The sequence below is a fragment of the Canis lupus genome, chromosome 6, assembly GCF_048164855.1.
Source record: "Canis lupus baileyi chromosome 6, mCanLup2.hap1, whole genome shotgun sequence".
Lineage (NCBI taxonomy): Eukaryota > Metazoa > Chordata > Mammalia > Carnivora > Canidae > Canis > Canis lupus.
In genome coordinates, this window is record NC_132843.1 from 19,587,887 (window position 1) to 19,603,358 (window position 15,472).

Here is a 15,472-nt window from a genome sequence, read left to right on the forward strand (position 1 = left end):
ATAACCTGAGACACAAGGATCTGCCTACATTGTTTGTGCCCATTCCTGCCACATACCTCCTCCATGGATCTCATGGTCTCTTAATCTCATTTTTTTAAACTTTTTTTTTTTAAAGATTTTATTTATTTATTCATGAGAGACCAGAGGGAGAGAGAGGCAGAGACACAGGCAGAGGGAGAAGCAGGCTCCATGCACGGAACCTGATGTGGGACTCGATCCTGGGGTTTCCAGGATCACACCCTGGGCTGAAGGCAGGCACTAGACTGCTGAGCCACCTGGGCTGCTCTAAATCTCATTTTTTATAGGCTTTTTCTTGAACAAAGCCAAGCCATTGATTTCTACCCAGGGACTGTTGCATATCTACCTCGCAGGTCATTCCGTCCATGTAAGATGAATGAGCAAATGAATTTTCTTCCAGCCTTGCCATCTGTGAGAAATTCCCTTTACCACTGTCCTTTAGAACAGCCCTTGAGGGGCTGTCATGGAGGATAGTATAGTTTTGTCTAAAACCACATAGCACATTAACCTACCTGTGATTCAGGCCCAGGTTATTTTCTTCTTTCTCAGTTGCTCAGAGAGAACCCACCTTCAGAGCATAAGTGTGAGCTGAAGAAGAGGCATCTATGCAATTGAAGAAGATGACATGGGAATATAGTCCACTTATTCATCACGTATTTACATGATTTACCTTCTAGAACTGCCAGCCCTGAGCCTAAATATAACATTTCTGATGTATAATGGATTGCTGCTGTGCACATCTAACCTTATAACTTTGTGGATCTGATAATACTCCAATATTAACAGGAAGGTGCAGTTACAGAGGCACTTGGTGTCCCATGGTCAAGTAGAGTTTCTATTAGGTGCCAATAACTATTTCTCAAGTGGAGACTATTCTTACACTGCTGAAGGCATATCTTTACTCCAGAACCCAAGAAGTATGTGTTGCAGCAATCAATCCTGTTGGGACTTGTCAGTAATCCTACACAGCATCTTTATCCGCCATAGAAACATCTGGTACCATCAGACATGTTGGGTCATATGGCCAAGGGGCAGAGAAGCTTGTATCCTAGCCTGGGCTTGCTTCAGAGTCCTCTTTTGATCTGAGCCCCAGTTGAACTGGCAGTATTCTGAGTGGCTCCCAACATGAGTTACACAAGTATTCCCAACCACAGTATTTGCTGCCTCCAAAATCCAAAGAGGCCCTCCAAGAACAAAGTGTCCTTGGAGGAACAGCAACTTATCATTTACCATAAAGGGAATGCCCCACATCTCCCAGACTGCCATATCTCTAGAATCTTCACTGATGTAGCAGACTCCTATATCTTCATGGGGTTTAACTCCCACTCTGTTGCACATAGTAGGTATCTTCCTAGGACATCAGGAAGAACATGTCATTTCCTGCTCTGCAGGGCAAAGTAACCTGATGTTATCAGTTTAGTGAGTGAATGTGATGATTTGCAGAATGTCAAGATAGTCAAGGTTCCTATGGACCATATTACAACAAAAAGCAACAGAATTAATATAGACTTGGAGCAAGACAGTATATATTCTATCTCTTCTGGTAAAGGTGATCTGTGTTTAATCTTTTTTATTGAAGGAGAAGAATGCCTTCACTAGATTAAAATCCACAAACTAGATGTCATAAACTGTGATATTTTGTTGCAGCAAAGACACCAAGTATGGTCAGCTATCACTTGGTTCAGATTACAGTAGCCCTTGAATAGGGATATGATGAAAATTATCACCCTTGGATCCTTTAAGTCTTTGAGGACTAATCTAAAACTACCACTAGGATGTGGTATTACTTCTGAGTTAGCCTCTTGGCCAGGGCAGGAAGCAGTTTCAGGGGATTCTGCTTGGATAGCTCTTAGTCCACAGCTGAGTGAACCAATGTGAGAATTACACCACTTCTAAGTATATCTATTCTGATTACAAACTCAGAGACAGTGGGTTTGTGAACCCACTGGACTCACTAAAAAACAGACATATGTTGGAATTTCATATACTATTAGGTCTCCATATGCCTCCACTCTAACTGGAGGATCACAGTGGGGTTTTGCACCCAAGGTGTTAATGTCAGTTCAGACTCTATATCTTACAGACCTAGGAAGCTTTGGGTATTTCCTCAATGCACAGTTACCCTAACATAGATGGTAAGTTCTTTTTAAAAGATATTGGTGAATATCTACCATATATTCTTGTAGTAGTTTTGCAAGGTTCTTCTTTGAGGAAATACAATCTTCTTTTCAAACAAAGTGCTCTGTCTATAAACCAACATAGGTCTAGAAACCATGAGCACCCATGATTTTCCACTGAGGCAACTTTCACCATTTGTTCTTTTGCTCTCAAATGTTTGATTACATAAACTGAGCAATATCTGGATCGGTTGTCCAGATATCTCATCCCTATATACAAATGATCTACTAATCATTGCCACAGACCCTGAAGATCAACCCCCTGACTACCACTCCAGCCTTCTTGCCCATTATGTAATCATATCTACCTTGTTTCAGAAAGCCAAGAACATATTTGACTTTTATCATTCTGAAAACCCACTTTTATCCAATATAGAGGTCACCTTTTCATTTGCCCCAGTCTTTTCGCCTATAGAACAAATGATACTGCCTTGCCTTCTGTCACCTGTAATGCGGTCTTTAAGAATTTAGTCATAAAGTAACTTCTGTGTAATCCTTTTCAGTCTAGCCTGTGTCAGTGTCTATGACAGAGGAAGGCTAAAACTCAGAGCTTTGTCCATTTAATTGGGCAACGTGAGTTTGCAGAGTGTTGACTACATGCTTGGTGATGAGGAAAAAAGTGAGAAATATGATGGAGACTTTCTCCGACACAAAGAATCTTCTCATTTTCCAGGGGGAACACGTAGCTTTGGGAGAGTAACTACAAATGACTGAACTGGGCCTGGGGGTCAGGAAAGTCTTTTCTGAAAACTGCTGAGATCTTAGATTGGCCCCTAGTGTTCAGACACAGGGAGCTGCCTTCAGAGAGGTTCCAAGGGAGAGAAAAAAGCAGCTTGTCTGAGGAGATAAAATTTCAGCCTGGTCAGGGCATAGAGCTAATGGAAGGAAAGGGGCTAAAGATGAATGAAGTAACAGATTTTTAGTTTATTTATTTGTTTCTATATTGTAATTATGGAGCTCGCTATTTTAAACCATTATCTTATTAAACAGAATCAACACTTGAAAGCTTGAAATTCAATTAGATGTACATTCATTGAGCAAGACATGGTCACTTTGAATCTAACAGAAGAGTTAGGACATATTTCATAGTGTTATTAAGTCATATTGTGCCTTGAGGGAAAGGCACAGTGCTATGTGAACATAGGAGTAGGTGGGTGGGATTTGTTCTTGCACTCTTTTCTTCAAGAGATATTTACCAAGTAAGTACCTTGTCTGGGGTTACAAAGATGAACAAGATAAGTTCAGTCTACTGGAGGCGCCAGATACATACATAAGTAAGTAGAATGCTATATATGTAATGATAGAGATATGCACGGGCTCTAACGGGATAATAAAATAATTTATTGAGTGCTTATGGAACATTTTACACACATTTTCCCATTTATTTCTCACTGTAACCTTATGAGGTAGGTATTGCTGTCCTAATTTTTAAGATGAGAAAACTAGCACTCAGAAAAGTTAAATAAACTAGAGAGGACCCAAAGTTTGAAAGTTGAAGATATGGAATTCAAATCCAGTTTTTTCTAATTACAAGCCCCAGGCTCTTAACCACCATAGTATACTGTCCTAGTAACACAAGGGTGCTCAGAGCAGGGCATCTCATCCAACCCAAAGCAGGGGTGGGGAATGTCTCCTTGAGTTGAGTGTAGTGATTAAAAGATATAGGGGGAGGTTGGGGTAGGTGAGTGCTCAGCAGATGGAACAATGTGAGTAAAGGCCTAGGAGGCAGGAAATCACCCAATGTTGGGGAACCATGGTCATTCTAGGTTGTTGGAGAGTAAACAGGGGGGCAAGAAATTGGCAGCAAATATGATTGGAGAAGGATTGGGATTATGGAGGATGTTGCATGGGTATAGGAAACAGAATTGGTAGGAAAAGCCACTAAGGAGCTTTGCGTGGAGAAATGCCAGGCTTGGGTTTACATTTTAGAGTGATTACAATGGCAGTGGTATGGAGGATGGCATGGAGGGCACAAATGGGAGAACAGAGGAAGGTCTGAACTAAGACAGTAGCAGAATGGATGGGAGGAGAGGAGAAGCTTGAGAAAAATGTAGGTGGTGGAGTTAGTGGGCTTTCCTTTGTCTGTAGGGAGTCAGCACATGGAGAAGTTTGACTTGGCTCCTTGGTTCCTGATGTAGGATACAGAGTAGATGGATGGTGAGGCCATTAGATAAGGAAAAAGCAGGTTTTGTGTTAGATAATGAGTTCAACTTTAGTTACATTGAGTTGGAAGTGCCAATGGATTAGCCAGGTGAAGAAGGCCGTCAGGAAGTTGCAAATCTGAGTCAAAGTCCACAATAGACGTGTAGTCTGGAGAAAGAGATGTGGGACCATCAGTCTATGGGTGGAGTTAAGGCAAGAAGGGTGGAAGAGAGATTCCTAGGAGAGTGGATGAAAAAAGCTGAGTGAGGGATGTTTATGGAGGAAATGTGCGGGAGTGAGGGTGAGGTGAGTGAGGGGCAGGTTGGAGAGGGCCTGTGGGGAGGTTGTTAAAGAGAGGAGGAAACGGGCACTTTAGGCATTGTGAAAGAGAATAAAAGAGGGAGGAAAGGAAGAATGTTTTCAAAGAATGTAATATATTTTGGGAGGGCTGGATAATAATGGGTTTGATGTAATTATCTGATGATATTGAGTAAGGGTTATATTGTTATGGTCCTTGAATCCAGCAATGAGAAGCTGGGAGCAGCATGATGCTGTAGGAAGTTTATTTTCAAAGCATGCAGATTTGATGGAAGGGAGGGGTTATGTGTACAGTGGAATATCATTGGGACTTAGAAAGGAAGAAAGTTCTGACACCTACTACAACATGGATGAAGTCTGAGGACAGAGGGCTAAGTGAAGTAAGCCAGTCACAGAAGGACAAATGCTGTATGATTCCACTTCTAGGAGGGACCTAGAGTTGTCAAATTCATGGAGACAGAAAATAGAATGGTGGCTGCCAGGGGTTGGCAGAGGGGGCACAGGGGTTATTATCTCATGGGTCTGGGGTTTCACTTTTGCAAGATGAAAAGCATCCTAGAGATGGATGGTGGTGATGGCTACCTAACTACTCAAATGTCCTTAATGTCCCTTAGAAATGGTGAGGGTGATGAGGCCCTTCTTTTTGGACACTATTTAATAGCCCAGGTGAGTGCTAATGGGGCTAGAACTGGGTAAGTACCAGTGGTGCTGTTAGCATAACTGAAGAAAGGGCTGTGTTCCTACGTCAGAGATGGTCAAATGTTGGCAATGTCATATGGTTCAACCTAATAGAAAGGCAGAGGAGAGACAAATTCTTTAATGAAGTCCAAGAAAATGTACATTCTTACCATTTAAGTTAAATTGCAAAATATTTCCTGGGGCACTTGCTTTCAAACTAATAATCCAAATAGCAAATATTTTCCACTTTCAATCATCTTAGATCAATTTGAAAACAGCTTTTTTATTTTTTATTGGAGAAACTCATACTGTCTTCACTTTGTTAAGTGTCAAGTTGAGTTGCCAAAATCGCCTTCAGTTCACATTTGTCTTTTGTGTTTCAAAGAGGAAAGTTTCCATTTCTTCATTTCACCCTGAAAGCTTTCAAAAAGTTTGGGCAGTGACCAGTGCTGTTCCCATAACTCACTTCATCATTTCAGCTCTACTTCTTGCAGTTGGCAGACCTCAAATGCCAAGTTTCTGCTTCGGCGCTGGTCAAAATCCCATGGAGGACTTCGGTACCAACAGCCGCTGACCCTTCTTGGAGCTGAGAGCCATTAACTTTTTAACAAAGTAACAGAAAAAAGGGAGCAGACTTTATTATTACCCATAACCCATGGGCACTAAAAAACTCTCTCTCTCTCTCTCTCTCTCTCTCACACACACACACACACACACACACACACAAAGTGGTGCTCAAACCTTGTATATGGGATTCATCACAGGAGATTGTTAAATAAGGAAAATTTCCAAGTGGCTTTTGCAGAGATTCTGATTCAGTACCTGTTGCGTGAGGCACAGGAATCTGTTTTTATTTTTTTTTTAAATATTTTAAAGAAGAATTTATTTATTTATTTATTTATTAGAGAGAGAGAGAGAGAGAGAGAGAGAGAGAGAGAGAGAGAATGAGTGGGGAGAGGCAGAGGCAGAGAGACAGACAGACTCCCTACAGAGCAGGGAGCCTGACATGGGGCTCATGATCCCAAGACTCTGAGATATGACTTGAGCCGAAGGCAGACGCTTGACTGTTTTTAACAAAAATGTGGATAACTCTGACACATGATGGTGGCCCATGCACTATTATTTGAGCACTGGATAAATCAAATCAGGGTTTATTTTTGCCTAATGATAATTACAGTCATCCTAATAATATTGCCACCTTAAAGTCAGTGGTTACACTAGTATTCTGCGTACATTTTAGTTCATAATGTTTTTGAAGAATGCTTTTCTGAACTTTAGAAATATTCTAAGGAAATGAATGGGTAAAATGAAGTACTACATAGTTTGCCACAGGTTTTCTGCTCTGTAGGGACAAGAGTGATGGTTTTAACTCTCTGTGGCCTGGTTTCTGTTTTCTCCAGCAATCTAAGCATTGATGTGGAAGGAGGAAGAGGACAGAGCCCTGAGAAGCAAAGGTAGTTAAATGGCATGGGGTGGCGAAAGTCACCCAGGATAATAGCAGAAATGGAGTGAAGAGGTGTGTTATGAGCCAGATGGAGAAATCCTCAGGGCAAGCTGGGAATTAGGTAATTTTCAGAGTTGACAAAGGTGGGTACATCTTTAAAACACGAAGTGTTTTTGAAGAAAGTTATGGAATAGCAGTCTGGATGCATTAGTGGGAATCACTTTTTGTCCTAGACACTGAGGTTCCCAGAGCATGGGAGAATGACTCCTCTCTGCTGAAGAGGATGGGAAGGAATGCTGTTGCCAGGGGGACCCAGTGGCTAAGACAGAAGGTTGCCAACACAAGGTACTGGATTTCTCCCAATATCTTTGTTGTTGGTTAGAAGAGATTTTCTCAAATAATGAAATATTTTTTGGCTATCCCACTGGGTATAAGACCAAAGCTCAAGCAGCATTTTGAATGAGGATAAGGAAACCTGGATTAACACAATAACACAAATAACACATAACACAAATGTGGTCAAAGAAAATTTTCAGGAATTGCTTTTCCTCTGGGAGAACACACACTTCAAAGTGAGGATGAAAATGTGGGGCGCTTCGGGGCCAGCCAGGTAAGGTGAATGAGAGATGATGCCTAGTGTGTGATAAAATCACAAATGCTCAACCAACTACACCTCTGTAGTTGGTTGTAGCCATGTTTAACATGAACAACAGGGGTCTCTGGCTTCCCTAAAGGGGCTGACCTTGACTCTGTCCGACTGTATTCAGGTGAGCACATACATTGCAGGGAAACAGAAATTCTCTAATATTGATGAAAGAGTTCCAATTTTAAAATGTTGACAACTAAGTCAAATATTAAGTAAAATGCACTGTAAGCCAAATCAAACGTATCTGTGGCCAGATCTGGCCTGAAGGCTGCCGTGTGTGGTCTCAGCTTTATAGCCAGAGAGACTTTGGCAGAAAGCTGGCTCTGTGGCTCACCATTAAACCACTCTGACCTTGGTATTTTCACTCATAAAATGATGGGTGGAATAATACCTAACTTTTGCTTTTTTGGGGGGAAGGATTAGACATACTCTTTGTGTCACTAAATGAATGTACGTAGTTTTCCAGTGTCTGTTCCCTGTTCAGTAAATGACTTTCCTATTGACCAGAATCACGCATTTTTTTCAATATTTCCTTCCCAAACCTAATAAACAAATATGTCATCTTAGAAATGTGAAAGATTTCTCTGTCCACAATAGCTACACTTTCAGTTATGGTGTGACTATTAGTATAGAGAAGGCATGTGGCTTCCATAACTTCTCCCAATCACCCTACGTTAGCGCCTTTTCTTCAGATCCACTGATCATATAGTCATAAGGCAATAATATGCATATTATACACTAAGAGAAGCTGTAGGGGAACCCTTAAACTATGTTATCAAAAATATTGATCAAGAACTCTTTCTTTCCATGCAGTACTTTGTTAGAAACAGTGCAAAGCGAATATGAAGGAGGATATAGCAAATGAACAAATGAATAGATGAAGCAAAAAAAAAAAAAGTAAGAGAAGGAATGCCTGCATTTATTGGTAAAAGAAGGATCTGACACATGTCACATTAGGGGAAAATCATTTTGCCTTTTTCTGTTGATCGGAGAGCTCATGAAGTAATGAGACTGCAAAGCTGAATAGATTCCTTGGTGACTTAACATGGAATGAATGTCTAGATGTGAGAGAGGAGAGTATTTCAAAATAGAGTTAAGACTTGAATAGAGGTTTAGAGATGGGAAAAATGATTGCTTAAAAGGATTTGAATATGCCTGCAAGGATATGATTCTTGTGGATAAGATATGTGTGACCGGGCAACTCTGGGAACTAAATGATGTGAGGCAACAACCTTTTGCTGAGCTCCCCACACCTGGCCTTCCTCATGTGGCTTATCCCAAAGGCCTGGGAAAAGTCTGCCCTCATCTAGCCAAGCACTTGTTTATCTTAACTTTTCATGTTTTTTTTTTCAGTTAGTTTGAGTTCACCTGCCCCTCTCTTCTTTTTTATGACCTTCCTGAGTCAGTTTAGGGTTATCTAACAACTAACCTAGTACTGGGGGCAGGAGCTCAAGAAAGAGACTATACACAATCACTTTCATCCTAGCAATATTTAGGGAGCTTTTTCTTGGGTTGACTTAATGAACCATCACCATCTTTAATGCTGATTTGGAGAAAGTTGGCCAGTGTCCTCCCCCTTTGGACTATATTCTCTTTGACTTTGCCCACTGGTGTCACGGTCTGGACTTTCTTGTCAAAATGATATTTTTGTTTTTGTTATGCTAAATTTGTTCCAGGTGCTTTTTTTTTTTTCTTCTTACACTGTGTTCCATGGTCAACTTGGAATTTTAAAAAAAGGGGGTGGGAATGAAAGCTTAATTTCTTACAAAGTCTTTGAATCTGTCAGTTTAACTCAGCGGGAATACAGGGATAAGCTGATTTGAAATGTGATAATCAGATAAATACACACATGTATATATACATATATATATACATATATACTTGTATCAAAAAAGTTTCGAGATGCCAATATATATTTCTTGCCCGTAGCTGTTCTCAAACCAAGAAGAGTTTGTTGATTGGATTCATCCTGGCTCCTGACCCTAATTATCAGCTGTGACTCTTTTTCTCCTTAAAGAGTTATTTATTTATTTCAGTGAGAGAGAGAATGGGGGGTGGAAGAGGAGGGGAAGGTGCAGAGGAAGAAGGAGAGAGAAACTCAAGCAGAATCCTCACTGAGTGAGGAGCCTGACATGGGGCTCCATCTCATGACCCTGAGATCAGAGCTGGGCTGAAACCAAGAGTTGGCTGCTTAACTGACTGAGCGCCTAGGCATCCCACCAGCTGTGACTCTTTAATCACTCTGCTTTAGTTTTCTTTATTACATAGTGTGTGTATGTGTGTGTGCGCACACGTGGGCTTACATAGCATCCTAGATTGACTATAGAGATTAAATAAATGAACATTTGATTATGATTATGATCATGAGTATTAATATAATGATTATGATTGAGATTTAAAGAGGTGTGGCCCTAGAGGTAAGATTAAACTGAGTCAGCCTTGGTCTAAGGTCCTCAGGTGATTGAGCCTAAGGGAAACTATCTTTCAAATTTCAGAGCACGTTGGGGATCTTAGCCATGGACAGAATTTCTGCTTTGCCATATTCCAGAAAAGTCTAGAGGCTAAATAAAGATGCCTGGAGAGACCAAGTAGCCTCAGCCTATGAATTCCAAGTCCTACCAATTCCGTTGGTGATCTTTTCAAAGGGAACTCATATTCAAAATTCTTTTCAGCTAAACACTATATATTTTAGGAGATAATACTTTTTTGAAGAATAATTATTCATAAGTAAAGTGGAAAAGATTTTTTCCTCTTCCTGATTATAAATGATATCCAAGTAGGTCTTGAATTGCTAGATAATATTTTATAGACTGTGAAATTAGAGAATTTAGCAAGTGGCCACACATTTCCATCGACTTAATGGGTCTTTCCAAACACGTGTAAGAAAATTAGAAAGTTGGGTGTCCTGTACATGCATTTCCAATGAAATTTATGGCAGCTCCCCGGGCACAATCACAGCAACCACACATATCCATAGATAGTTTACCACGTTAACGAACTGTAATTTTGGATTTAATTGTCAACTTTTACTCTACTAGTAATTCCAGACAGGGGAATAACAGAGTGAAGGGGCCTGCCCGGGTTGTTACTGCTGCCTATAAAAACAAATAGGATCCTTAGGGTTTAATTAGAGGACTTATAATTATACCTAAAGCATGCTAGTGTTAGAATGTGAACATTGGACATCTGGAAGATGAGTCTAGATTTGGTCACTTGCCTTTAGGAATCTAAATCCATGAAATTGTGACTGTCCAAAAGAGCAGTGATGCTCACACTTGGGGCTTGTGCACAGAGAGAAATGACAACAGTGAATGTGAGCTGGTCTGCAAAGCAGAATAATTCAGAAATGATAAATGGAAAAGGTAATTAACATCACAAAGAATCCAAGATGATGACTGGCTTCTTTGGCCCTGCCATGAACAAAAGTCATTTAAAAGAAGAGTAGGTATATAAAAAAACATATTCTTTCTTCATAAATCTCCCCCCCCTTAAAAAATTTATTTATTTGAGAGAGAGAGAGAGAGAGAGAGAGAGAGAGAGAGAAAGCATGGGCCAGGGGGAGAGAAAGAATCTTCAAGCAGACCCTCCACTGAGTGTGGAGCCCCCTATGAGGCCTGATCTCAGGACCCTGAGGTCATGATCTGAGCCAAAATCAAGAGTTGGCTGCTTAACCGGCTGAGCCACCAGGTGTCCCTTCTAAAACCTTTTTAACATGTGGCCTCTGGAACTCACAGCCACACAAGGCTGCTGGTACTGGAGTTTTTTAGGAACACAATGACTGAAGGACCACCTCTGGTTACACAGGCACAGTGCAAAGGAAAGAATATACAGTGAAAGGCATAGAACAGCTTTAATAGAGAGCATCAGCCCTCTTCTCTCCCACCAGTGCCAAATAGCATTATAGATATTTGTGTGTGTGTACATACATATACATACATGTTTGTGTATATACATGTTTATTTTTGTGTGTATATATATATCTCATATATATTCCATCCTCTCAAGTTCATTAAAAATGCTAATAAGAGGGACACCTGGCTTAGCGGTTGAGCGTCTGCTCAGCGGTTGAGCGTCTGCCTTTGGCTCAGGGTATACCGATCCTGGGATCCGGGATCGAGTCTCACATCAGGCTTCTTGCATGGAGCCTGCTTCTCTCTCTGCCTGTGTCTGCCTCTCGCTCTGTGTGTCTCTCATGAATAAATAAATAAAATTAAAAAAAAAAGAAATGCTAATAAGAGAGAGATAGGACACTAGTTTCCATTTTTTTCTTCCAAAGTGATGAAAAGGTTTTTTTTTTTTTTTTTTTTTTTTGTTCTTTATAAGTAGGAATAGTGTTGAGAAAATTGCTTGTATACTTTATAGCAGATTCCATCTAAAACTAGTTTGTGTGTGTGTGTGTGTGTGTGTTTTTTTCAGTCTAGGAAGAAAATTTCAGGCTTCTTGGCATAGTTTCTATTCCCTCTCTTCCTCTATAAAAAGATAATTTCAATGTCTCCAAGTTACAAGGAATTCACTTTACATGGTACAGCAAAATTTAAATGACACGATTTAGATTATACTAGAGTAAAACTCCTTAAAAACAGAGAGCACAGCTTAAGTGTATGGTCTAGAGGCAAGAGTAAATGGAGTGGAAAGTAGTAAAAGGTTGGTTTAGAAGGTTTACTACTTATGATCTGGGAACCTGCTGTAGTTATGTACTCTTTGGGAGACACAGATGGGACAAGGCAGGCACATGTAGAGTGAAGCAATTCATGAATACTCAACCATGAAATGGAAAATCAGAATGAAATAAAGAACAACTGTAACTATCTTGGTCTATTAATATTTAAATATTAATACCTACTTTTCTGAGAGATGTTACTGAATATTTACTGACGAGAAGAGATGATCATTTGGGAAGAGGAACATGTTTGAGAGTGGCGTTTAAACAAGTTTTGAAAGACATGTGGTTTTCTTAACTCAAAGTAATAGTCAACCAATTAAAATAAGTTCCCCATCAAAATGTCTTCAAATTTAGGGTCCGTTGGAAAAAATTTCCAAAGTGCATTACAATTTTTGATAGGAGTGACACATGGTCCTAGTTTCCAAAAACTTTGATTTAATATTTGAATGCAATGGTACCTGACTCTGTTAGTATATTTAAACTTAAAAAGAAACTATTTTAATTTGTTTATGCATGCGCCTATTAAAAATGTTTCTAGGGGCTCTTGTTTTATTTACTCTCTAGAATATAACTTATATTTGAAGTAGTATACGAGTTCTTAAAAAGTCATTCCCAAGCTTAGTAATTAGACTGGAAACAAAAGCTATTCTTAGAGTACATTTCACGTAGAAAGCTATGCACATGATGCTTTGATTCAAATAATATTCTTATAAAACTTTGTTATTGTTTGAGGCCTATATTCAGAGTGGCAACTTTTGTTTTTGATGATTATTCCATCCTGAAACAATTTCCCCCCTGCCCAATTAAACCAGAATTAGGAGCACATTTATATCTGAAGAGGCTTAAACTTCTCAACTGCCTGCTTCAGAAGTGAAGACCTTTAGTGGTTATGTTCATTTTGTCTCTGCACAGAGGGCTCAAAAGAAAACAGGATCAATTCTCTTAAGTTTTTCTGGAAGAGGAATGTTGTTTTTGTTGCTTTGATCTTAGCATGTTGTGCATTTTTTATTGGCTGTTGAATATAAAAAGCCATAGCCTCAGCTGGTTTTTCTGCTATATTCTCATATTGTAAATCACATAATGCCTTCCAATCTAAAGTTAAATGCCCAGGTCCAAAATATTATTTCAAAATTGATTTATCATTGCAGTCGATAGAAAGATTTCCAGGGTGTAAGAAAACTCTCTAATGTTTCGAGTGGTATGTCACAGACTGCTAAAAATATATCCATGCACTTTAGACAACAAATTCCAGGATGTGGACATATACTCATGCTATTTTCGATCCCTTTTCCTATCATTGCAAGAGGCTGTTGAAGCTAATGTAGCAGCTGGCTAGGTTATTGCTTCTATAATATAATCCATAATGCAAAAGCAGCTATTTCCCAAACATTTTAGAGCAAGTCAAGTTGTTTACATGTCTCTTACTGTACATTTTCCTATAACTTTGTGCCAATTGGTGTCATACTATTTGGTAAAAATCTTCATTAAATCAAGACAACTGCACTTAGTCAAATTCTCTCTCATACAGAGAGTTGTAGTAAAATTACAGTTAGCTGATTTGAGGCCATCATCATGGAGTAAATACAGGGTTTTAGAAAATGAATGCAAACTACAAAAATGGAGTTGTATAATTAAACATCAAATAGTCCAAGTAATAAAAGTCATAGATTAATTGTCTCTCAGTTCTAGTCAGATCCTTTAAATATTGTCTCACAACCTGAGCATTGGTTCTTTCATCAGAAGAGTGCCTATCCTTAAAGTTTGGAAATTTCAGCTCTTTCGGAGCGCCAACAAGCTGTAAAAAGTAATTGGCATCTTCTTCCAAAGTTTCGAATTTCCCTACAAAGTCATAGTTGATCAAACAAGGATAGCAGAGTTTGCTGACCTTTTCCCAGTGAATGTCCATTCCTACTGGACGGTGGGAATCCAGCAAATAGTGGACAAACTCTTTGAATTTGACTCCAGATCCATTATTTAATGCTTCTTCACAGGCATTTGGCCGATATTTCTTTATAATTGCCTTCCCAAATACCGGATGGTAGTAGCTATTGGGGTGTTCAAATTTGTCCCTAAATGCCGACACTAATCTTTCCATGGGATCACGAACAAAAACAGCTTTGGTGTAGGTATTCAAACGAGTATATATCCCTTTTAAGTCAAAGCTATCTAGTTTTTTCAAATGCTTCCCGTAGTGAACAGCATCATGGGAGATATTGTATGCAGAGGAAGCCAACCCACTTAGTACCATCAGAATTCTCTTCCAGTTGGAGCAGCCAGCCTTGGGTACTTCACAATATAAGATTTTGTGTTTATCTTCCACATAGATCCTGGATACCATATGAAAAAGATGTGATTGAGGACGACTCACCCCACCATATTTCTTGCAAAACTCCTGAAGGAAAGACCTGCGTGTCTCCTGGGCCACATCTGTTTCCTTCCATTTGTTGTCTTTGACTAAACTTTTGTTTAAAGGGTGAATGTCCAATGGCCACTTCATTTCTCTGAACTTCTTAAAAACAGTCCTAGTTCCTTGATGTCTTTCAATCAGCTTAATTGTTGGTGGCCCTGTGATCTTACCCAAAGCTTGATCTCCTTGTGAGTGGCTGGTCTGCCTTAAGACCCCAGGTGGGCTCTCTGAGTTGAGCTGAAGATTTTCTTTTTCTTCCTTGGGATCCTCAGTTAAGTGGAACTTGGGGTCCTGTTAAAATGGAGGAGAAATGTTGAAAGCATATTTACAAATGAGGATGTACAAGAATCTTAACATTTTAGATGTTTAGATCATTTTAGAATACTCTCAAGGAGAGCACATTTTTTGTAAGCTGCCAAAACAATTTAGCAGACCATGTTGAATATATATTTTGTAGTAAGTTTCTTCAGAGAAAATATAACAATGAAAAATGGCATCCATGCATCATTCTGAATTAAAGTTTCACATTTTATATATATTTGGGTTACTTACATGTTATCATTCATTTGATGTTAATGTGCTGCATTACATTAATAAATTTTCTCATGTAAATTATCTGAGTATTATTGGGATAAAACTATGAGTATTGATTTGAGTCTTTGATCATAACAAGTCAGTTATTGTTTTCATACTATCTTTGTTAGCTGTGATTATCAATTATATAACCTTCAAAAATGTGTGTGTGTATATGCGTGCACACACACACACACACACACACACAAGGCAACCACAAGATGGAAAGGAGAATGTCCTGAATTTTCATATTGGCTTTGCGTGTAAGACAATAGGATGTACTCCATCATCCTGTAGGTCAATGATTCTTACACTATTCAGAAGGGTATTACCTACAAGCACTGATTTAGTTAGTGCACTGAATGTAGATACAAAATGTAGCTGTATTTGGATTGAAATTTTCGTT

General features: G+C 39.3%; 1 protein-coding gene across 4 annotated transcripts in view; it reads right to left on the bottom strand.

Annotated features, from left to right (window-relative positions):
- Window positions 1-4,886: 4,886 nt before the first annotated feature.
- CHST9 (carbohydrate sulfotransferase 9) overlaps window positions 4,887-15,472 on the bottom strand; it is a 241,262-nt gene continuing 230,676 nt past the window's right edge. For all 4 annotated transcript variants that reach the window (XM_072829108.1, XM_072829107.1, XM_072829106.1 and 1 more), the window contains one exon: window positions 4,887-14,784. In XM_072829108.1, coding sequence (XP_072685209.1) covers window positions 13,696-14,784 — 1,089 coding nt within the window. In that variant the 3' untranslated portion in view covers window positions 4,887-13,695. The remainder of the gene's footprint in view (window positions 14,785-15,472) is intronic.